General features: G+C 39.0%; 1 protein-coding gene across 1 annotated transcript in view; it reads right to left on the minus strand.

Moving 5' to 3' along the window:
• Positions 1–46: 46 nt before the first annotated feature.
• Positions 47–24569, minus strand: part of LOC110371379 (meteorin-like protein) — a 29019-nt gene continuing 4496 nt past the window's right edge. Inside the window, exons 2-5 of the mRNA XM_021327601.3 lie at positions 5384–5595; positions 4851–5141; positions 2542–2683; positions 47–1379 (exon numbers count right to left, since the gene is read on the minus strand). Of these exons, the coding sequence (XP_021183276.3) occupies positions 1127–1379; positions 2542–2683; positions 4851–5141; positions 5384–5595 (898 nt within the window). The 3' untranslated portion in view covers positions 47–1126. The remainder of the gene's footprint in view (positions 1380–2541; positions 2684–4850; positions 5142–5383; positions 5596–24569) is intronic.

Consider the following 24569-nt stretch of genomic DNA (forward strand, 5'->3'; position numbering starts at 1 on the left):
CCTTTTTAATGACACAGGGACTGTAAGTACGAAATAAAACAAGACATAATTTTAAACTATTTTAATCAACAGTTCATCTTTTTTTACATAATATTTGTATATTTATAAACACTATGTAGTCAATAGCTATATTCTCGTATATACAATAGGCACTTCATAACATAATCGTTGTAAACTATATCACATATCGACAACTATACTTAGAATTTTGTACAAAATATATTACTAAGTATTCACATAGGCTGAATGGTATATGTTCAGGCATATATTTGTATAAAGAGTATGTATATAAAATAGAGCATCTGTGTATGGAAGCACTAAAGAAGACAAGATTATTAGCATGGCAGCACCATAATTCTATAAATAGGCGTATTACAGCGCTTTATAGCGTACTATGATTGTAAAGAGAAATATGATGGGCTTGGAGAGCTATCACAGTAGCGGAATTAGCTGCGGCACATACGTTCGGTTTGGCCTGAGCCCGGCTAAAAGCCCGCTGGTTTGATAGCACTCTTACAGAACAATTCCAGCTTGTCATATACAATGTTACACGCTCTCCAAATATTCCTCATTGTTTGTCATACACTCATAAAGTTTGTATCGTAACAGTGACACTAAATAGTTTCATTAAAATAATAAAAAGAATCTGTTCTAAATCACACTTAAACTGCAATATATTACGTTACATCTAATTATGGTGCTTAATTAATATGGCTTTCATTATCCCACTTAATAATAATATGTACAAAGTTGAGATCGATCTTACGTCTAACTGAAGATCTTACATATTTTGGCACGCTGGACCACATTTTCATTACAATCTACAAATAAATCATTTATCTACAGTAAATATAAACATTTGATACATAAATAGAGATACTTTTGTACAATATTGCATTAATACGCAAGCTGATTTTATGGCAAGCAATAACATAATCTAATTATGGATTAAACTCTCAAAATAATAGGATCTGTAGAAACAATGTTACACTGTTAACTCAAGGAAACTACAGCTTATAACAATTTGCTGAAGTCTACATCCAAATCCTTCAAGTCTCTTTTGCATCACTGATGTTAACCAATCACAACACAGCATTTGAACCCAACCGTCGAGTTTGACACAGTCCTAATGTTGGAGCAAGCAATGCGCTGTGCCGTCGGCATTCCTTTTCTTCACCAGTTCTGTCCAGTCGTCTATCCTGGGAGCACAGACTAGGGAGTACCTGCCGAGTCTTCTTCGTGCCATGACGAGGAACTCGCCAGCCCCGGCCGCCGCCCCACACACCGACGAAACATGCACATGAGCGTGCAAGCTTCGCGCTTTCCGCCGCTTATGGTTCCTATGTGTGGTCCGCTCTAACGTGTTGTCCACGTCATACCTGGAAAGATTAGGTTTTATTAGCAAGGTGAACGCTGCTCCAGTAAGAATAAGATCACGGCTGAGCGTAGATTTGGTGACATTTGATTGGTTCGTTGTTTTTGTAATGCGTCATTATAAGTTGCGAGTCTTGCTAACAAAAAACCTTTGCGTTATTATTACCTACACTATAGGTACTACTATTATATAATCTGTGCTACTACTATGATTTTTATTATATTTTATTTGTAAAGTCTCGTAAGATTTTAAATTTATGTAGCCGATTCTGTTTTTGGAACTGTGGTTACTATGTTCTACAATATAATTTACAAGGTTTTTATTGCAGTGGATAGACGCATCTGAGTGCCTAAACATCTCGGTCCAAGAGATGTAACATAGATAAACAGTTTTACTGCAGCCAGCACTTTATGAGTTTTCATGTGGACAACAGGTTCTAGATACTATCTAACACAATGTTCTTATGTTCTTACATGGTTTTCCTAAAAGTACCCTGTGTATAGTTGTGCTATCAGATCAATTTGGATGTCGACTAGGGTTACCTTCACTCTGATTGAAATTCCTGCTTAAATATTGTTATAAAAGTCGTTCCTTTCCTAGCAAAAACTCGAGATTTCTTTGTAAATGGAAACTAAATATTTTGTTGTAGATTATTTAAAAATATGAATATTTCCTATTGTTATACAAGGCTTTGTCTTGTTCATCATATAAGTTGAAAGATTATGCTACACAGTTTTGTAACTACTACCATTAGTTAGAATTATGCAAGCGGTCAGTCGCAATTATCTACGCGGGGGACTGCAATTACAAGCTATCTACTTTTTAAACGATTCATTTATATCGCGTGTGACCGCAAACTATCAATAGTAACTACATTCTCTAGGTCATTCGTACGGCCATATTGTGAATTTATAACTTTGGAATTTGCCATAACGTAGCAAACACAACAAGTTTTTGGACTTTGGTCGCCGTTCCGTGCTCGCACATACCTAATGAATGTCTTAAATCTTTTGGTAATCAAAACTTTCAATCCACTTTTATCTCCTGTTTTAGAAGTCAAGTAGAACTAGGCTAAGAAAAGTCTATTTTCTTAGGACCCTTCCACTCTATTTGCATGTTAGTGCCCAATGTGCCCAACGAAGCTCTAGTAGTTATAAGATCCTTACCTATAGTAATCATCATCTTCAGCTAACTCAGGCTTGTCAGGCTCCCCAGCCGTGGCCCTGATGAGCTTGGTCAGCCGCAGCGTCAGTTGCGTCGTGTCCAAGTCTTGGCGAGCCTCGCTCATCACGATCACACCTCGTGACACTAGAAAAAATATTTAACATTATTATTTTTTCATTTTATATGAGGTTGTTTACGCTACCAAGAAAAAATGTTTAAATATGTATTTTGAATATGTTTTTTCCTTATTTCGGAAGTTGAATATCGAATTATGCATTCGTAGCAAGAAATCAAGGCTTCTATGATCGTTATTATGCTAAATATAAGAAATACTGGTCAAGTCAAAGATCTGCCAAAATATTCCGTAGGTAATAAAAATTTAATATTCTATTCCTAGAAATAAAATATGCAAATGAACATTCCTTTTATCTAAAACCAAGTTCTTTATCAAGCGTATTTAGATTGTTTTGTTTGAAAGCGGAGTTTTTGTTAATTATAGTAATTGCTGCAGCACAAACAAATTAGAAGTTATAAAGTTTAATGGCGGAGCTAGAGCTATCTCGAAAGCGTATTTCGTGAACACAATTGACTCGGTGACGAGTTGTTTTTCCCCAACTAAGGCTCAGTTTAAACGTTGAACTATTGTCACGGCGTCATTCTTTCACGTTTTATATGCGTATCATTTTATTACGATGTTAACTTAATTTTACATTGAATAATTTCGAATTAATTTAAAGTCAAAAACGATTTTATATGCACTACATATTTTTGATGAATAAAAGGTTTACGTTAAAGTAATTTGACATCGTATGCGTAGTGCGTATTCTGTTAGGTAACTGGAGGTATTTTTAATGCGTAATTACAATACAAAACTTGCCTCAACTATGCCATAAAGCCTAGTGCAGATTATGCTGTAAACCGATTAATTAATTATCCAATATCCACAAGCAAGCAGTTTCTAAACAACTTGACTAGAAATACAAGCAGAAAGCTACACGTTCAGTTTATCTCGTTGAAGTGAGCTCAATGTTGAAACTGTAGCACAATGTATCTCGCTCAACGGCTAGGTACAGTCGCGACACCAGATTTATTGTCCAGATATTAATCACTATGTCCCCATTGTTAACGGCCAGGCGTTTTTGTCCGCTCCGTGAGTAAGCGCAAAATGTAGCCGTATTTTTTCTACGGCCAGCTTTTGTTTGAGCAAGATAAGTGAATAGTCCACGTCTTTGGTAAACGGTCATCCACCCGAGCCCGGCCGATAATTACATAGAACGTCCACTAACGAGCCATCATGACTATCTCTGTACTAAGGTATGTTATCAAGACAACTGTTATTTAATTGTAAGCTAGTGTTAATATCTTAAATATACATATGTTCGTATATGTTTCAAGTTGGTACGAAACATGCGTGAGTAAGAATCATTAAAATTACCATTTTCCAGTCTCTGATCCGTTGACCAATAAATTATTTATTCAAATACAAACAGAAAACAATCGGATAATAATTTCCCATTTCTTGACAATTTAACAATAGCTTGTCATTTTTATTTGACAAAGAACCTTAACACGTATAGATTGCCTTGATCCAAGAAAAAAGTATCTGCTTTTTATGGAAGAATGACAAACAAAAAATCAATGATACTTACGTGTTGGAGGCGGCTAATAACGTGGGTGCGCGGGCGACGCGGCGGGATGCATGCGCTGCAGTGACATAACTCCTCAACTATTATAATTTATCAAACCAGAAAAAACTATTACCATTAACTCCCCGCCGCGTCGCGTGCCGTACGCCCATAGTAGTCTATCCGGTATACACTTGTCAAGCACCATCGTTGCGGACGTAAATTGAATCTAAGCAGCTCATCCCGGCTCGCTCACTCCATGCAAAAGCTTCCGTGAGTCATGACCGGTATGAAATGCAATCTAATCGTAATATTCATCCGAATGGCACTTAGCGGCAATACCAAAGGCTCCACGAATTATGTAAAAAGCTTTTTCAGTTACTCTTGAATTACTTAAAAATTCAAAATTGTTTAAAATGTTAAAGAATAATGAGGCCGTTAGTGAAATTGTTTCGCTGTGTAAATACTTCGTGGTAGTTAAGCGAAGAAAAATGATAAAATTATATTCAAGTATAACAACGTTTAATATAATTTGAGGCGCGAGGAATCTCGATGATGGCGACAATTTACTGTGCGGTCGTCGGCGCGGCTTAATAACATTCAGCGGGACGCAGGCTCCTGGTCTTGTGATTACTCATTATTGTGGTTGAGGAACAGCTATGAAAGTAATGAGATTGAGGTCTTACCGAGGTCGCTAGTGCAGAAAGCGAGTTCTAGTTCGGACTCCGTGCAAGGTCTGCAATCCGCGGTGGCAGGGTCATAATGTCTCCGGGCTAACGGCCTGGCTTCATATTTGAACGTAGCTTTTCTTCTTTGGGGCCCATCTTCTGGTTCAGCCTCAACATAAAGCGCAGCACGACCGTGCCGGCTTCGGAAGCACCGCAGTTCCCTCGGATCACCATCATTGGGTGCATACAAAGGAACTAATCGGCGAGCGCCCTCCACAAATAGGCGCGCTGGAAACCGCTCCGCGACTTCTGCAAAGAATGCATTACTTTGTAGGCGACTACAATTAAATCATTATGTTGAAGCAGTTTTACTCTGCTATTCAAAAGGGTCCACACGACAGACAATTTACTCAGTCCGCTTGCCATCTGTGATCAACTCTAAGTCCATTAATTATGTGTATTTTTATTTTATTTATTAAGGTTATTTTTGTAGAGAGAGGTATATCTAGCACTAGATAGCACTGGTTGATTACAAACAAAGGTGTTATTACCTGTATCATTTAGCCGCAGCGTGTGGAATAGGTCTGGCGGGTCTGGTCGCCGGATGACCCTCACGCAGACCTTGAAGTCGCGCTCGTCAGCCGGCAGGGGCGGTCGGAACAGCAGCCTCAGGGCACCGCGAGGGTACACCCACGAGATGCTGCCCTCCCGACATCGGAGGTAGACGGGAGTCACGCCGCGCTCCGTCGTGGCAGTCAGACCACTGCAAACAAAGAAAGAAGGTTTAATATTGGAAAGGATATGATCTAAGAAGACTCTATATGTACTTAATCGGTAGATTGCTCCAAAGTCCTCATAACCAGTATGTTGGCAGTTTAATTTAGATCTACTTGTCTATACAACACTATAGGCATTCATCAACGCAAAAATGTGCAATACAATAGCTGTATAAATTAACACGCAAACACATGCACACTATTTATAGAAAAGACGGAAAGTCGTCTTAATCATATTTGGGAGATTTGATTGGAACGCGGCTACCGTTGTCGTTAATTGAGCAGAGAGCTCATTACGTATTCCGTGTCCAGCGCGACACTGCCGACCGGCTCCATTTATTTCAGCCTATAAAAATTATTTAAAACACACACAAATTGCTACCGCTTGGAGCCAGTGCGCTTTTACGAGCCAATTTCATATCAAACTTGGGTACTTATTGTTCCAAGATTATACGCTATGTTCAACTGTATTATAGTCATTTCTGGTGTCATCGACCAAATCTCTGGTTTGTTATGGCTATTACTCGTATTGACTCAGTTTTATGCCATAACGAATAAAGAACCGAACAAATGACATGCTGAAGATTTTAGGCGAAATTGTGCAAAACTGGACTACCGACTTAAACTGCAAAGCAACAAACTGGTCCGCAATTCTATTAAATTAGATCAACGTGAAATCTAGATGAAAGTTGGTAACAGGGAGTGGTAGATTAAGGCACGCGATCAAGGTGTCATTTCTCGTCGGTATCTCGAAGTGCTCCCATAAACAAGCCCGAAGCGGACAATGGTATCTGCGATCGGGCACGTGGGCCTCGATTCTGGAGTAGCGCCCACGCCGCCGCCGGCCCACGGCGACTCAGCCACACGCCATAAAGCTAAAATATACGAGTTATACGACACACCACACTATTAAAGATGCCACGTAAAGATTTTACATGGCCGCCCAATAAAAGTATGGCGTCGCTTTTATGTTACAGTGCATTGTCTGTGTGGCCAGGCGCGTTGTGCGTCTGTCTACTTGTCGACACTTATACGAGTGTTGTCGCATTGTCTAGCTTTTGTGTGCGTCCCTATTTGAAGTAGGTTTTCTTAAGACTTCATTATGGAAAATCCAATTGGACATTTATACCTGTTAGGATCTTATAATAACTTTAGTCGACACCAAAAGGTAGCTTTGACCTTATGTTCATTTAATTCTTTCAGATTTATTTGTCATAAGGTCCATAATACTTAAAGCGTATAAAGGTCATTGCTCAGCATACATCTCACTCCTACGCATCATATAAATGTATCCCGTGTGTCCCAACACGTGCATTAATCAAGCGGTGCTCGATCTCGTCTGACAACGCATCGATTTTCTTTTATTGTCGAGGGCTATGGAGAATTCTGTCGCGTCATATCCTACTTTCACGTCATCGGGAGACTTCCCTAATCCCTACTAATGGGCTAATGCTGAAAAATATGCGTTGTAAATGACTAACTAATAGTAACGAGTGGGAGTCATGTGGCCCCTACCCGTCGCGACAAGCACGTGGAAGGTAACGCACCCCTGTCTTCGGGGGTGAACAACCTTTTAACACAAAAAGGGTTTACTACCTGAACTTTAAACTTCAAGCTTTTATGTGATTACTTCGTCTAGCTTGATTAATATTTATTTGATCTGCCAAACAATTTGTAAAAAAAACAAAATGAACGTTTTTTAAACGGCTAATTGAGCTGCGTAGGCGTATTCATTTAAATATTTAAACAAAATTTAAGACAGATTTATTCAACTTCTTCGTAGTCTGGTAGTGTGACCTGTTATTTTTATTTTTGGACACTGAGCTACCGTTATCAGCTACCAATTCTGCCAATTTCAAACAATTGCGTAAACAAAATAACTTGTAAAATATTGTAAAAACAACCGAGTGTTGAAGCCCAGTCGCCTACATTATAGGCGCGCGCTAAGACAAACACACAAAAACTTTTACATAAAAACGGCAAGATTTTTTCCTTGTTTCCAAACAGAAACACAAAAAATTCGTGCCGAGGGGTGTTAACTGCAACGAGCCGACCGCTACAGATTATCTATGGTTTTTAACTATTGGAACATAATTTAACGTTTATTATGATTATGACACGAATATTTCAACGAACTACACAAACAAAACCTTCAACATAGAATTAAGTAAACATAGAAATAACAAAATGTGTCTTCTAAAAATCCAATACAGATTACATGAAAATATTCAAACACGATTCATATTCATGCAGTGCAATATTTTCTTACACGAGTGCACAAAACAACAAGGACAGTAGAGTAACCGTGATCCATTAACCAGCAAAGCGTACAAAAAGATGACTCTCGGCGGATTCAAATTGAGGCAATCCCGGACCATTACCAGGCAAATGATGCGGCGCCGATACCGAACTAAAAGCTGCTAATGTACCTTTAACGTCGCCCTGACATACTATACAAGTCTCTGTCACACAATACACCGTCATATCTATCCATCTCATACAAAAAACGCCCAAAGAATTACAGCTAAAATGGAGTCACGCGCGGTTTCCAATTAGTGTTTAAATTATTTTATTATTTCTTTGATATATAATGTGATCACTATATATGAAGATTTAATCGAATTTAGAAACAGTTTTAATGCTTTGAAACAATTAAACTTGATTTGGATATCAATTCAAATTATTGTTTTTCTAAAAGTTACGTTTGTCTAGAAATAATAATTTGATTTATGCCGAACCGGTATCACAAACTTTGTGGCTTTATATTCGGCACATGAATAGGCTATCCCGGTAGATACTTTATAGCAATTTTCTTTAATTAAAGACAAAAAGTCATTAAGTTGATGTACGATATTTATTTCATCCACTTGCTAGTTTTTATCAAAAATTTCTTCTTGTTTCATATTCTGTCATTTACTAGAACTTTTTTTCGCGTTTAACTATAACGATAAAATCGCCGATTTGACCAATGAGCGGCAATTTTACCGCTGGCTATCGTTATAGTTTAATGGTGCAACTCGCCCTTGGTTTCATCGCAATATTTATGTACCTAAGTACCTCTTTATTCAGCCAACTGACGACGTGATGTAAATTATTGTACCACTATTAATCATATTACTCAAAGGAAAATTACCTTCCATTCCATTAGGATTCATTAGAGGAAAAAAGACATTTAAAAAAACCAACAGGTTATGTTAATTGGAGGCTTGTGTAGCCTTAAAAATTGACAACACAATACATTGGCTTCTTTGTTGTTATATTGGCAGTTTTATTTTATTATAGTGGGCGTTCAATTTTTATGTTTCCAAAATTTGTCTACAATTTTTATGTTTCCAAAAGTTGGTCATATCGTGCGTCTTCAGCTTTTGTAGAAAGTTCGTTAGTGCACGATAACAAGTCCCATAAAGCGTTATCGCGACATTACAACAGCCTCGACAGAATAATAAAATAAATGTGTGTTTTTCTACGAAGAGTTTTATTTATTCTCGCCCAAACCTGGCGCGAGATAACAATGTCGCGTGCGTTCAACCTCCGTCACGCGTAGGGTTGCGCGCGAGCTTTTCCTAACTTCACAAAGAATAAGGAACAACTATTAAATCACAAGAGAATATACCTGATGGTTAATCATTAATTGGTTAATGTCAGGGATACACAGTGGCGTAGCGTGGGTATCTGCCGCCCGGGGCAGTTGTCGATTTTGCCGCCCCTTCCCGTGTATTTTTTTTAACAAGTGTTACTGGCCGTTTGTCATTTTTAACCGACTTCAAAAACAGGGTTTTTTTTTTGTATCGACGTTAAAATCATCAAATGACCCTTCCTGCTGTGGGTTAACAGCGGTGAGGGAGTGTCAGACTCTTACTGACTAAACACCGTCGTGTTCCTTCGAAGGCCTTTTATGTTCCAGAGCCGCGGTAACTCTTTCGAACAACCCGCAGCCCCGGCAGAAGGGGGAGGTTCTCAAGTAGATTTTTCTTTTATATCTTTGCTACTTGAATTCTTTAAGTCCTGAAAGTTCAAAATGCGCGAGCGAAGCGAGCGCGAAATTTTTATCGGACTTAAAACAAAAATTACGTAAAATTTAGCCCAAACGTACTTAACTTTTTGTTTGTTGATAGATGCAAAAATAAGGGCACATCGTTTTTGAAAACGCGAGCGAAGCGAGCGCGAAATTTTTATCGGACTTAAACCAAAAATGACGTAAAATTTAGCCCAAACGTACTTAACGTTTTGTTTGTCGACAAATGCAAAAATAAGGGCCCATTATATAGTTTCTGAATACGCGAGCGAAGCGAGCGCGAAATTTTTATCGGACTTAAACCAAATATTACGTAAAATTTAGCCCAAACGTACTTAACTTTTTGTTTGTTGACAAATGCAAAATTAAGCGCATACAGTTTCTGAATACGCGAGCGAAGCGAGCGCGAAATTTTAATTATTTTTTATTTAAGACTCAAAACCAAAATTACGTGAAATGTAGTGTCTCGTGTGTTTTACCTGACAATAATTAATTTTAAGTTTAAAAATTTTCAACTTTCTTGTTTAATGTTTTGTTATTGTTAGACAGTTTTATGTAGTTGTGAACAATTTTTTTTAATTGGGTAAATTTTGCCGCCCCCTAAAAGCTGCCGCCCGGGGAATTTGCCCCCCCTGCCCCCCCCACGCTACGCCACTGGGGATACAAAATCAATATTAATTTCATAGCACAGATACTTAACACATCCCATGAATATATAACCAAGGAACTTAACAGTAAAGCTTTGCAATTGCAAATATTTATTATAGACATTAGTATAAGGTGTTACAGTTAGTTCTAGCAGCCCTGACCGCTGGCCGCGCCTGCGACTGCGCTGCCCACGCGCCGACTATTGTTGTCCCTATAGAAACAAATTGTATACGAAGCCAACGCAAATTCCTTTATTGTACGATTCTAACTTAAATGTCTAACTAGAAAAGTATTGTGGTGAACCACAATCTAAATTAAGTAGCAAATTGAAAACTTTCTAGACGAAAGCTTCAATTTATTTCTTAGCACCAATCTTGAAAAAATATTTGCACCAAATTACAGACTGACATTATAAAGGCAAAGCCTATCTAAAGCTTTATTCGTTGCACTACCATAAAACAAGTTTTACTGCCGGCTCTTACAATATGGTAATATGCCAGGCATTGTGTCGCTATCGAGTTGCTCTTGTCAAGTCCACACGCACACATGCAAGCTTTCACAGCGACAAAGATTTATAAGCTTTTAAGCTTACCCACACGAATGCAATTCAAAATCTTATAAGAATTGAATGGTCTCGCGCACAAAGGCCTCGGGAGGTAATAGTCGGAAGGTTTTTTCGTTTGTAGGTCATAGTCGAGCGTGCGGCGATTGTAGGAACAGCTAAATAAGCAAAGCAGTTCCGTGATCTAGTTGTCTAACTACATTGTGTCTTGCCCAACCGATAGCGAGTGTGTTAGCTTGATATTGTGTTCTAATAAGCTTGTTCTTGTTGTGGTAGGGAGGGTGTAGGTATTGATTGGGGAAATCTAGTCGTAATAAAAGGAAATATTGCAAGGTCTTTCTTCAATAACTCATATAAAAAATATTACAATACAAATTGATATAGTATATCAACAAGGTGGCTTACGAACGTGTTCATGATTGGAATCGTAATCTCGATTATTAGAATTCCTTACATTATTCGTCACATGTCCAGCTGTTGTAACAATATTTTCATTTCCTCTTGGTCATGTTATCCTGTGTCAGTATTTATTACCTGCGATGACTAATCCACATGGTAATATTATCAAAATAGGATATTGCTGTGAGTGTCAAGACATGTACAGAGGATTTCCGTGAAACAATGGCGGGCTGGACAATGGTAGGGGCGGACGCCGCGGGCGACGACGCAGCACGTGCGTGCTATTGTATTCATATACGATACGATACATTCGATACAATGCCCAGCAACCAGCTCTATTGATCATCGGGAGAAACTCGCCTCGCCTTCGGCTACGCACGATTAAAATGAGAACGCAACATTTTTGTACGGCCAGCGACAATCGCTTACAATCTCAACGAATCAATTTCGGAGTTTTATTATAGCAATTTTTATTTTGCTACGTGAATTTTTGCGCAGCTATTTTTTCAAATTGACTTTACTAAATTACTGCTTGCATCTGTAGACTCTTACAATGAGAATTGCCAGGAAACAATCACAATAATGACGTGCCAGCCACGATCTAGTGTAAAATAGTGTAATTGACGTGGGCAGGACTAGGAAATTGTCTGATGCGCAATGTCGAATGTGCTAGCATTATACGTTGATAGAAAGTATTTGTACTCTTTAGATTGTTGGTTGAGTACTATAATAGGATCATTAGGTGCGTGTTGAGCTAGCCTTGGATAGCGCAGTGAGATGACCTCCGTGGCTGGTGGTGCGTGGTGACTGTGTATGTGTCCCATGTGCTGATTTGTCCTGATTGTATAATAGAGCAGAACTCGTGCGGGACGCGTGGGCGCCCCTCTGACAGCTGCTAAGAAATACGGAGGTAATTGCTATTCTTCACCTTGTAAATCAATTGATGTCTTTAAACTAAATTTATGGCGAATTCACCACTTTGTAGGGCAATGAATCATGCGATTATGGCATAATTCTTTAGGTCCTTAGATTTTTATTTCAAAATGGCATGATTTTTTGTTTAAACCTTCAGCTACAACGATTGGTCGTCGCACACTTCGAGAATTGGGTGCTACTTACTGATCTCCACAATTACCTACCTACACACATCATTACATACTATTAGCAAACATTCATGCCGCACTAGGTGTGAAGTCATTTCGTCCAATCAGTGGCTCTAACCGGCTCTATAAACAGCCACGACACGACGACACTGTTACATACTCACTACATAGTGGTACATTGAAGCGAGACTACTTATTACCGCGAGTATGTTTAACTTACACATACCGAGCACCCGGCGTTATTTACCCACTGTGCTATTAAAGCCACATAAGCACAAGCCAGCATAAATTATGTACAGTTAGCATTGTCATACAATATTTAGCAGCTATGCATTTTTGATGACGACAATGTTTAGTCTTGGACGGTAGCCTAATGGTTGTGACATATCGGCAAATGTTCATTGAATTAATTATACATAAGTCAAAGTCAAAGTCAAAGTCAAATAATTTATTTCATTTAGGCCTTTACAAGCACTTATGAACGTCAAAATTATAACTAAGTTTGATTCTAGTTGCTCATTCCAAAAGTAGCTTCCTATGGAGAAGAACGGGCAAGAAACTCCATACACCGATCTTTTCGAATTGCCTTCACTAGATGTATGAGTACGTAAGCCCAATTCAGTAAAAAATGCATTGCAAGTTTCCAGCCAGTAGTCCACAAAAACTGCTCATGTATAAATTGCCTCATGCCAATGGAAAAGTAATTAATTTGAATTTATATGTCACTCTCCGATTTAGGAACATTTGCGAGAGACTTGGCAATTATTGGTATGGCGTTTCCGTTCTAATTTATATTAGGACAAGTGTTGCCAATAAATCGTGTAGGGTGGCATTACAAATCATTTTTTGTCCATACTACTTGAGTGTTGGATTTGGCCATGAATAAGGCTGAGTGTGCATGTGCGGGCGGCGCCACCGACGTCACCGCCGTCGCCACGGCCGGCGCCCGCGCACCACATGTGAACACCATGCTGACAAACGTTGTAAATAATCTGTATTATTCTAAACGTGCTGACCTCTGCTCCCTACAACATAAACACTTGCTAGTTGCTACCATTCATGAACGCACGTACTCAACATAGTCGCAGCTCCAAACATAGCATTAAATCGCGAATACCTTTATATTAATGTTCTAAGGCGGCATTCGTCATTATAAAACTCTGTATAATTTTATAACTAGGCAAATAAAACAAGCAAAAATGTAATTTAAGAGACAAAAACACGCGAGCTCAGTAAAACACAGCTCCAATTACATGTAATTTGGAAAGGCACGCAATTATGCGGACCCCGAGGGGCGACATTTTTCATTCTTTGTGCGTGTCTCTAGATGCAATCCTAGCGCTCATTTAAATAAATACAAAGATGCAGGCTTTCGTGTCTACGGGATACTTCATCATATTTGATTGCAACGATGTTATCTGCGTTTACTGCTTCATGAATTTTTTGGACATTAAATTTGTAATAAAGATCGTATAGCAACTACTACTACCGTTTTGGGGATTGATGGATATCTGAAATTGATAGATCATATTCCTATAACCGTTAATTCATATTCAGCATCATCAGGTTTATTGCAATATATAATATTTTTAACCGTGACAACTTTAAGTACACCTGTCTAATAAACTATCTTCGATCTTCAAAAGTGTCTCAAGCATTTCCACCAACAGTGGGCCGATAAACACAAGGTATGTCGATAGCAGATAATATTGTATGTAAATAAACGTCAAAAAAGTGTTGCATGAATAGTTGGCATGGGAAAACATATCGATAAAATGATAGTGGCTTTTGGACATGATATCGGAATACTTTCACATGAGCGTGCGAATCGTGGGAATTGATTAGCACTGATCTATATAGACTATCCCAACATTAAGGCCAGCTCGTCATAAAAGTTCTGATAAGGATTGATTACCTGTGAATTGTAAATAGTGATGGGATCACACACACGTCGTTGCTAGCCGTATTAATGCCCTTTTACATATTTTTTTACTTATTTTTTGGTCAAGTTTAAACACGTTTTGTGGATGCTTTTGAAGTATATAATCCATGGAGCAAGAAAAGTGAAGATATCATGGTACCTATCTAAATACTACGTACTAACTGTAGCAGGATGATTGACTTTATCGAAAGCTTTGCTTTTGGTGTTGATATAGGTTTTTAGTGGTACTTATTTATCGAATTTCTTTCCGCCTAGCATCTTCAACTTAGTTCCCACCGGGAGGCGAATCTATCTCGCGCGTGATCACTCACCTACTCAGATAAGAGTAGTTCACACGACTTTATCTGATGACTGACAGCTGTGACAGTTGTCACCATGGTGTTCCGAGCGGTCAGTCAACACGTCTGACTGTCAGCCTGTCAATTATGAGGCGTCGTATATCGCGGGAACGGAAGACCGAAGAAAGCATCATTCCCACAAAATCGTGCTTAATCGGTGATAAGGCTACCGTAATTCAATAAATATTTTGATAATTTGGAATAGAGAACTATTATAAAAGTATATTTGTGTAAAAACGTTGATAACAGCCTAAAAAGCTTGTATAATTATGTAAAAAAACATTGAAAACATTGATTGGCTAATAATATTAGTCATAGCAACAAGCAAAGGCAAAAATACATTAGGTATGTTGTTTGGACAAAAACATAATTGTTCTGTTGCCTTGACAATACGACTAAAACATACACGTGCACAGTACGATTGCCAAAGTTGTATAAATCGTGCGGTAGTTTATTACAAGAATTCAATTTTGGTCAGAGATTTATAGCGAGTTCAAAGCAAAGGGGACAAGAGAACCCTGGCGTCCACATGTTTGTCTCATCCGATTACTTTGACTTAAGCGGTCATAACTCATAGTGTTATGTGTTACAAACGCCCAGGATTATGTGTTTTTACGCGCCTATAAATAAACTTCATACTTTTAATTTTTATACCTCTTTCTTAATGACGTCTACAGTTGCCTGGTCTTTTGTACTTCCCGACTGTTTCTAATATAAAGACATTACTGTTTAACGCAACTTGTTAATACTATTAATTAATTAATCCCAATTAGAAAGCTGTATGTTCATTACAAAACTCCCATGTTCTTAATTATTTAAATATCAATAAAACTTGATATACAGCGCAGACTCAAGTCTGTTCTCCGCGCCCTTGACCACTTATATTAAAGACACCAATTCGTATACAAGACTGTAAAACTTCTAACAGATTAATAAATTACTCATAATTACACCACAGTTATTACTATCGAGATTCGACAACTTTCGATGTATCGATCGGTGTTACCGAGTTGAGTGGTGCGATCAATAAAACATGTATGTATCGAGTAAACGGAACTCTAGTTACGAAATATCCAATTGATTGTAAACTCGTTCTTATGTAAATGTTGGAAAGCTCCATATTTATGGCGAACACTTAAACTAGTCTAGTTATTGCATATCATTGCAGATCTAGAAACGGCTAACGGTTCCGATTGTGGAACTATAAAGTGAGTGGTTTTATCTGAACGTATTCAGTCTAATGACTGCCTGACGGCCTTATGAAGCGTTTTCTAAATTAGCAAGCTTCAATGCGAAATGTGATAATTGGAGTAGAATTTACGATATTGAGAAATTCATTTAACAAAGCTTTGTAGTAATGCTGCCAATTAAATTGGGAATAGACAGCAAAGATGAAGAGATATTTCCTGGTCCAAAGTTACTCAGTTCAGCATTCGCAAAAATCAATTATCTTGATGAATGAGATAACTATCAGAGAAGAGATCATGTTTCAGGCGATATGAAAGCGTACTCGCGATAACATTTAAATAGATAATGAGTTCACAAACCCGCATGTTTTGGGGCAGGATTCTCACGCGCGGACGCCCGTGGAATACGCAAGGAGTCGTGTGAAACACTCGTGCGGTTTGTGAACTGAATACTAACTTAGCTTACATCTTCACTTACAGTTTCATTGCCCTATTTATTTTGTTTATTGCACTTTCTAATCTTTTAAAATTCCACTAAATAGAAGAGAAAATTCGAATCCTAGGTCCTAGAGACGGAACTAAGCTTTCTTTTGTACTTTCACGCTTAATTTTGCGCACGCGTAGCAATTTGTAATTACCGTGTTAATTTACTATTGATATAAAATATAAAAGAAGCAATTTTATACATAGATACTTGTAATTTGACATTGCCAAAGTAAAGAAAGTTTTTGATTTTAACGACATGCGCCTTCAAAAGACATCAACGACATATTTATTTGTTTCTGAAGAAAATGCTTATTTTTTACATATGAGATTAAACTTTTTATGTTAAAGTAGTCATCACGTACATAAAGAAAGTTTCGTATCTAAACTTAGCGCTAAACAAAAACTGGCTGCGGTTAGAAGACACGCGAGCTACATTACGAGTAATAAAAAGAAAAGTGGACGTTTCCAGTGAGTTGATTAACGATTGAAGTTGTTTCAAGGCTCATAGATCACCAAACTGTGGTGAACAAAAAGTGTCCCGTGTCTAAAGCGTTTGGTATTGAATAAGTGCTATGTAATGCGGAGTTGCGGTGTGGTCGCGCGCTCCGTGGTCGCGGCACAAAGCTCCGGAATGCGACAGAATGCTCGACCGCCTGGAAGGAAGCCGCACGCTCGCCCTTCATTAATGTAGCCTTTTTCTGTATCTGCGTTTTTTGTCATCAGTCATAGTCATCACCCCTCGGTTGAGTAACGCGAGATTTTCAGTACTGTTCAAGGAATTTTAGGCGATCAGACAAGTTTAAAATGTTATTCCTGGTTAAAAGAGAAACGATTAATCTACAATAGGTAATATAATTTTCCTCTTTATTATATGCGCATAAAAGTATCTGCATACTTTGTATTTTATGATTCAATAAACCAACAAAATACAAAGACCGATTGAGTTTATATGGTCCAATACATAAACAAAGGCACAATAGCCGGACTCGAGCTAGGCAAGTATTCTGCTAGGTAACCGTTCAACTGGCTTGACAACTACAGAGCACCAACAATAGTAGGCTTTACATAGCCTCTGGCGAACCCGCACAGCCGCTCTAGCTACAGAACACCACAATATTTTCCGCATTGGTATTGCGTGGCCCGTGGCCGGCGGCACCAAGCAATTTATAGCCAGTGGAACTACGTACATGCTTGTTATTATTTAACGGTGGACCAGAGCCGAGACAAGACGCCCCCGGCTATTGCCAATGCGATCCTGCTAAACTTGTAAGTATTATTTTATGACTAAGAATACGAATGCGCCGACCGACACACTTTCTTGCATATTATTTAAACCGCCAAGAAGCTTCGGAAAGGTATTTCAAGAAAATCCAATTAAAGGGATGTCTGTGATTACTCACTGCGTACAGATTGCCTCATTTTAATTGGCCCAAATAACATCAAGATGCATGCTATATACATATAGGTAAATGAACACCAAATTCCGCCATCCCACCAAATACGTCATTCAAATTGCACCGCCATCTATCTTTATATGGCGCGGATATTTTTTATCTGGCGGTGATTTGAATAAAGTCATAGCGGTGTCCAGTATCGTATGCACTGCCTTACAGAGCCACGTGCTTGGATATGGTGTAACGACAGCAATGACGAACGCGTACGGCTTGCCAAACAGGTCAAATCTCCATTAAAGAGTAATCATAATACTTGGCAGACCTTATATAGAGCGCGCGTCGTGGTGCGCGCGCGAGCGAGAACAACCGCCAGGATATCTGACTCCTTCAGTCGACCGGCCTTGTGGCACGCGCCGCGCAGCCACTCGTATTATTGCATTTGATTTACCGATCTCATTAAAGTATCTACTACATTTCTACCTACCTAAGCACCTACACCACATAAAGGATATCTGATACTACAAAATCAGACTGAGATAAAATCGACAGCCAGTCGGAACAAGGAGAAGGGAAAGGGACAATGTCGTAACCTGAACGGATTGGACCGTTTATTTAAATTCACGGTATTGTCGCAACGCGGCAACAGCTACACTACAAAGTTGTACTAGTCTAGCATCGAGAACATAAATTACTGGCGCTCAAACTTAAAGTATACTTTAAGATGTAGGTAGTCGTTCGTGTGGTGTCATATTATGTTATTTGACTATGTAATTACTGCTAATGACTCGCTCGCCGCCACACTCAGAATTAATTGCCAGCTATAAATAAGCAGATAATTCGGACACATATCCCAATATATGTTGTAGAACATTTTCATTATCTTAATTCGTTTTACAAATGCTTAGAAACGGACCTCGAAACTCTCCGTGTAATAAACCTCAAGCGCAGGTAACACTAAATGGTTATAAAGCTATAAAACGTTCATTAGTCGAAAAACGTTTGTCTGTTAACATTAATAAAGCTTTTAAAAATATGAATATATCTATCTAGGCCGCTATGTATAACTAGCGTCGGTATGCAAATGAGTTACATTGAAACAGAGTGTCCGCTTAGTCAGAACTAGGACCCAATTAGTGCGGTACCAAAGGCCGACTTCGTAAATTAAGCAAGATGACGGCGCGGGCGCACGGCTTCCAACAAATATTCGCATCCTTTTCTTGCAGCCACACAATGTCTTATTAATTGTGATTTATGTCCATCGGTCTAGCCCGTTGTGATTTGATGATACTAAGCATGTCAGAAATGTCTGTATCCTATTGGTCTAATAAGGCTTTATTAACACAGTCAACTCACGACGTATGACCAATCCTATTCACTGTATTGTTTTCTGTATCAATGTAACCGAATTTATTTTATAAAACGTATCGAAATCGAAGAATGCGCGTGAGTATACCTCGGAATGATAAACTTGTCATAAAATACGGTATCTTGTTCGTCCAGCTCAGATTGTACAATTCCGTTGGTCATTTTATTGGAATCGGCTTGGAAAGGAAAATATTATGATTTAGACATAAAGCGCCCGCGCCGGGCAGCAGTGGTCTCGGAGTGTTCGGCAAACAATATCTTATTTCATACGGTCTTGATTGAACAATGCCTCGAGCCAAGTTTAATGAACTCCAATAACAAATTTGTTTTACTAGATGAGTTTAATTAAAGAAAAAAGCAAAAATTGAATATTGCACCGCGAATCAAATTAGAGATTGATGGTACGATCGGAAATAATGATTTATCAAACTCTATAACTTAGATTGCATCTAAATTGCTAGCGGCTTTTACTAGTTATTTATTTAATAGCTGTAGAAATCTTACAATTTAATAATTATAATTTGGATGTTTCTAATAAACGTTTATGAAGAGATACTCGTAGATAAACGGCTTGTGTTGGTTGCGTATTTCTTGTGTGGTTCAACTGATGGTTAACAATCTGTGCGTCGGCACGTACGTGGAGTTGTTGAGCAGCCACTAAACCTCAACACAATGGTGAACCACAAACAAGGTTTTGTGCCTTTGTCCGGGGTGCTCGTGCAAATAAAATATTTTGACCGCGCGCCACCTCGCCTGTCCACATCCTACGCAAACATTCCTGCACCGCTTTATTTTCTTATCTATTGTCCTAAAAATACTGTTATTGGTGTATTGGTGTGTAAATAAAGCTTAGGTTACACTTTACTCATATGATGCATTAGGTACCTATGGTTTTTGACTCCAGAAACTAAAATGTGTTCTAGAGCCGTCCCAGGAGAGAATTTCATTATTGAACAGGATGTTCACCGGATAATTCAACAGCCTCCAAAAGTACATAGCAACTCGACGCATGTACCAACTTTCTCAACATCTTAGAAATGACACCTCACCCTTGACATAGTACATGGCTACTTGGAGTTGTTTAATCGGCGTGCGCGTGCGCATATAGCTCATGTGGCTCAGTGGTCACCTCTCGCGCCGTGTTTACATAACTCGTTAGACGCCAACCCGTACCGCCCACGCCCGGACGGCTATTGGATATATCTAAATATTAACTGTAAACACTCGATAATGTTCTATTGTGATGTCACGCAGGTGCACTATCTCGCTATCATTATAATAATGAAGGCAGAAGCTTAACGTCTCACTCGTTACAGCTATTGCAACTTATCCAAGGCAATATTACTTCAGGCAATATTAAAATTGTATTTTGCTACCACAATATTACAGTGCTGGACCTACACAGCATGAATAAGCAGTCATGGGCTCTATTTAAATACATTCCAATTGCATTTCCAAGTAGAGTGGTCGAGATTTTCCAACTTATTTTTCTTATAGGACGCTACAAAGAAGCTCGCTCCACATTAACTACGACATGCGACAAGAAAGCGTATACGTGCACCTCATCATCGCTTCAGTCTCGATAAATTGTCCCATCAATCATCAAGAATCGCAATAGCGATACTCGGGTATGTATGAATGCAACTTTTTTGTCTCCAATTGTCGGCGAGGGCCCGTGACGAAACGACACGTAATGCAATTTTGATTAACTTGACAACAAAACCTCTGGCAATTACATTTACAATGATGGAGACATTACTTCAGTCGCTGATATTATAAAGGGCCATTACGGTAATAATTGTGTCGGTCGGTAGTAGTCGCTGAGGCTCTGGTGAAATCGTGATCTTGGAGTTATAAGGTGTTTTTAATTTTTTGTAATCGTTTGGCTGTATTCCTCTATACACATCGAACGATGTTACCCATGGTGATTTGGCACCAGCAACTTGTAACGAGAAACCACATAGTATGTTTCATAAACAGTGTAAAGTCTGATTTGTTAGGCGATAATTTGAATGGAAATGTACAAATTATTGTCATTTCGTATAATGATGTTTTGGTAACACGCAAGGCAGTCGTAACGTGGTCGTCGTCGTAACGTCAACTTTCACTTGAACAATAGCGGGCGCTCACGATTATCACGACCCGGAGTCACGCAGGACGCAGCTTCGACACTCTTTGTGATACAGCATCAGCGACTGATTGATGACTCGTTGAAAGGTCGCTTTTGTACACATCGATCTCTCCATACTCTTATAGAATGTGTGTGTTCACTGCAGTGTTATAATTGGATATATTTAAAACAGAACCATTCTAAGCCTCTAGTTCTTACAAAAACATGGCAACCCATAATAAGCCTCTAAGCTGCCTTGGAGGCACTCTGGCTGTTGCACTGGGAAGGCATTACCACTGTTACCAGGTTTGGCTTGTGAACACACACATACAAAAACTCTAGTCCAGAAGGAATAAACCGCAACTTGTTATCCAAAGATGCTCAGTAAAAGTTAATTGCTTTCTGTTTAAGGTCATAATCTACTTTCGCCGCGAATGGCACTTAGACAGCATATTCAACAACATTAGTGAGACGTATACCACATTCATTTCAAAATACCCTTCCAAGAAGTTCACTGTATGTTTTACAGTCCCTACAAAATTACCAAAATGTGCCGCCACAGTCAGGATTCCAAAAGTGTTCAAACGCAACGCTGACCGCTTCAAAGGAAAATAAAAAGCTTTTACATAATGAATATATGATATGTAAAGGCAAGGCGCGAACTTTAGGGGTAGGTACACACAAGGCGTGAATGCTAACGTGCGGCCCAAACAAGGAGGTGTGAAAAGCCCCAGTGATCGTGGTGTTCTTATTGTGGTAGCTGCTAAGCCGCTTACCGGACCAGTCCCATAAATCCAAGCGCTTGTCCTGCCTATACAATACTACTGGTAGGTACCAGTGTAGTCGCCGCTGTCGTGCTCGATTTGATAACCGCATAAGCCAACGTTGCATTTATAAAATAATATCTGACTAAGCGCATATCAATGCGTGTTTATGTATGCGCATTACAAGCAAGTCATAAGACGCGATGACACCGGCGTATTTATTAAGTTATTTCCTTTAAGAATTCTGAACTTTCATAACATATTTGTAAAAGAACGTGTCAAAATCCGTCGCATCGCGCTGCCCGCGCTCGCTCTTAGTATCAAGTGTCGTTTTGCGTGTTCGCGTATCAAGTTACACCTACTTTTCAAGCGTGGCTTAAGCGCATTCGTCTGGAATTAAGTGAGTTAACATGAAATCATAAAAGGAAGTGGATGTATCTCTACGGATACAACGGAGCTTATAAAACGATTCAAATAGCCCATACAATGCCGATTTCAATGTAAGAATATAGCCAGAAAATCTTTTCATGAAGCCGCTAAAGCGAAACACGATTGTCACCGATACAAACTTAATACACCTTATTAAGCGAACCACAGCCAATTTAGTCCATTATCGGACGAAATCTCAACGAACGTCGGCATAAGCTCAGTGGTCGGCCATTGTTATGTCGCCTCAGCTATGGACCTTAAGTCGTTGTGTAAACAAGTTATTATATGAGAGCTGAGCCTCACTTTATGGCATTCCGGTCTCAATTTAAAACGCGGCTTCGTATGCCAGGTCGTATAACTCCTCAAAGCTCTTCGTTGTGTCCAAGGAACTCTTATAAAACAACAGTAGTGATAGTGTCCGTCTGCATACATTTTGAATATCCGACCGATCCATATTAAAAGGCCTTTTCACCATACAAAAGATAAGGTAAAAACTGCAGACACAACCGCATGTTACGCCGAGGCATTTTGAAGAGGAGCCGCGGCGTTTGGCAGTTTTTGTGACACCAAATTTTCATTGTCTTTCGGCAACTTATCTCATTTAATTATAAGCTCGGAACCGTCAATAGATACGGAGCGATCCACCGAAGAAAATTGTTGTATGGTTTTTTTAGGAGTCGAGATTGCGAAGAGCTATAAATGGCGCAGCAGGCCCTGCGGCAGTTGCCATTTGCAATCGGTTATGGAACGACCGCGAACCTCTTTTTACATTATAATCGGTTGGTCCCCGCTCACTTGTTTTTTTGTTTACGGATGATGATGGACCTAAATGGTTGTGCAAGCAAAAATGAAGTAAACATGATATTATTCCACGCCAAAATCCACTGGTATGCCGAGTTTAAAATTGCATTTTTTCTCCTGGAGGAAGTTTTGCGAATCAAATCATCGGTGTTAGCTTCCTTCCTGTGGGTGGCATGCCCTGCCCTGTCCGGGCGCGACACATGTACCACAGGGTGACAGATGACAGGACTTTCGACTCTCGCCGGAGTTTGGTTGGGTGGACCCGTCGCCCTCGCATCACCCGTCGCATGATCAGATTCAAATTACGGCAAAACCGGCCCGTGCCGCCGCTAACGAAGCATTAACGTCAATTATTTTGCATGTTCATATTAGCTTCACTAAAAGCATCAAATTTCTACAACGGCGACAACACACACATAATGTCTGTGTATAGCTAATTTATTAATAGATAATCATGAAAAATTATAAAACGTAAAGGTGAACAAGCATAATTTATTCTTAGCGTGATTTTATGTGACAAGGCATATATCATAGGAATATCTTTCGGAAATACATTCGTATAAATATTGTAATTTGACAGCGGTCGACGAAATTGTAGCGCATTAATATGCAGCTCGTGCGGCAAGGGCTCTGCGCCCGCGCACCGTCACTAATAATGGACCAGACGCGTCTAATGCATTATTCAGAAGGTCCTTTTGATCCCGAAAGTTTTTAGCCAAATCTAACGTGTTTTTGCAGTGATCATTTTTTGAAGGTGCCATGGCCAAATATATTGTGTAGAATTCTTTTTTTCTGACGGGATAGCACAAACATTTACTTTCAGATTTAGTAATGTATTGAATCACAGGACTGTATGATCAGGAATATTAAATCTCAAGGATGATAAAAGATATATTTATCAAAAATTCCCGCGGTATCTCTGCTTACATACCAGTTACCACATTCACAATAATCGTAGAAACAGAAAACTCCGGGAACGAATTGAAAAAGTAAACAGTAGCGACACAAAGAGATGCTTCATTGACCCATCAACACAATGCCGACCTACAATTCGCCGTTAATTAGTTCTGTTCCATTCAAAGAACTCCGTGTTCGATGGAAACAAAACAATTCAATGTTTAACTGGGGAATTACCATCTTAATAGATACATCGGATGTTTTTGTTTGATAGTATTCCTCAACATAAAGTTGACTCATTTTACCGAACCCGACTTGAAACTAGCATTTATCAAGTATCCACAGATTTATTCAATGGAATGGTTTAAAAGGCTCTGTTCTTTATACCATTCTAGACTGTAGACTTTCTAAGAAAACGCAATAAGGTACCTACTTGGGCGTTAGTAATACCGATCGAACTAGGTCACAATCATTACAACAATCAACGCCAAAAACTTGTGAACGTTAGACATTATTCAATT

Source organism: Helicoverpa armigera, chromosome 2, assembly GCF_030705265.1.
Source record: "Helicoverpa armigera isolate CAAS_96S chromosome 2, ASM3070526v1, whole genome shotgun sequence".
Taxonomy (NCBI): Eukaryota; Metazoa; Arthropoda; class Insecta; order Lepidoptera; family Noctuidae; genus Helicoverpa; species Helicoverpa armigera.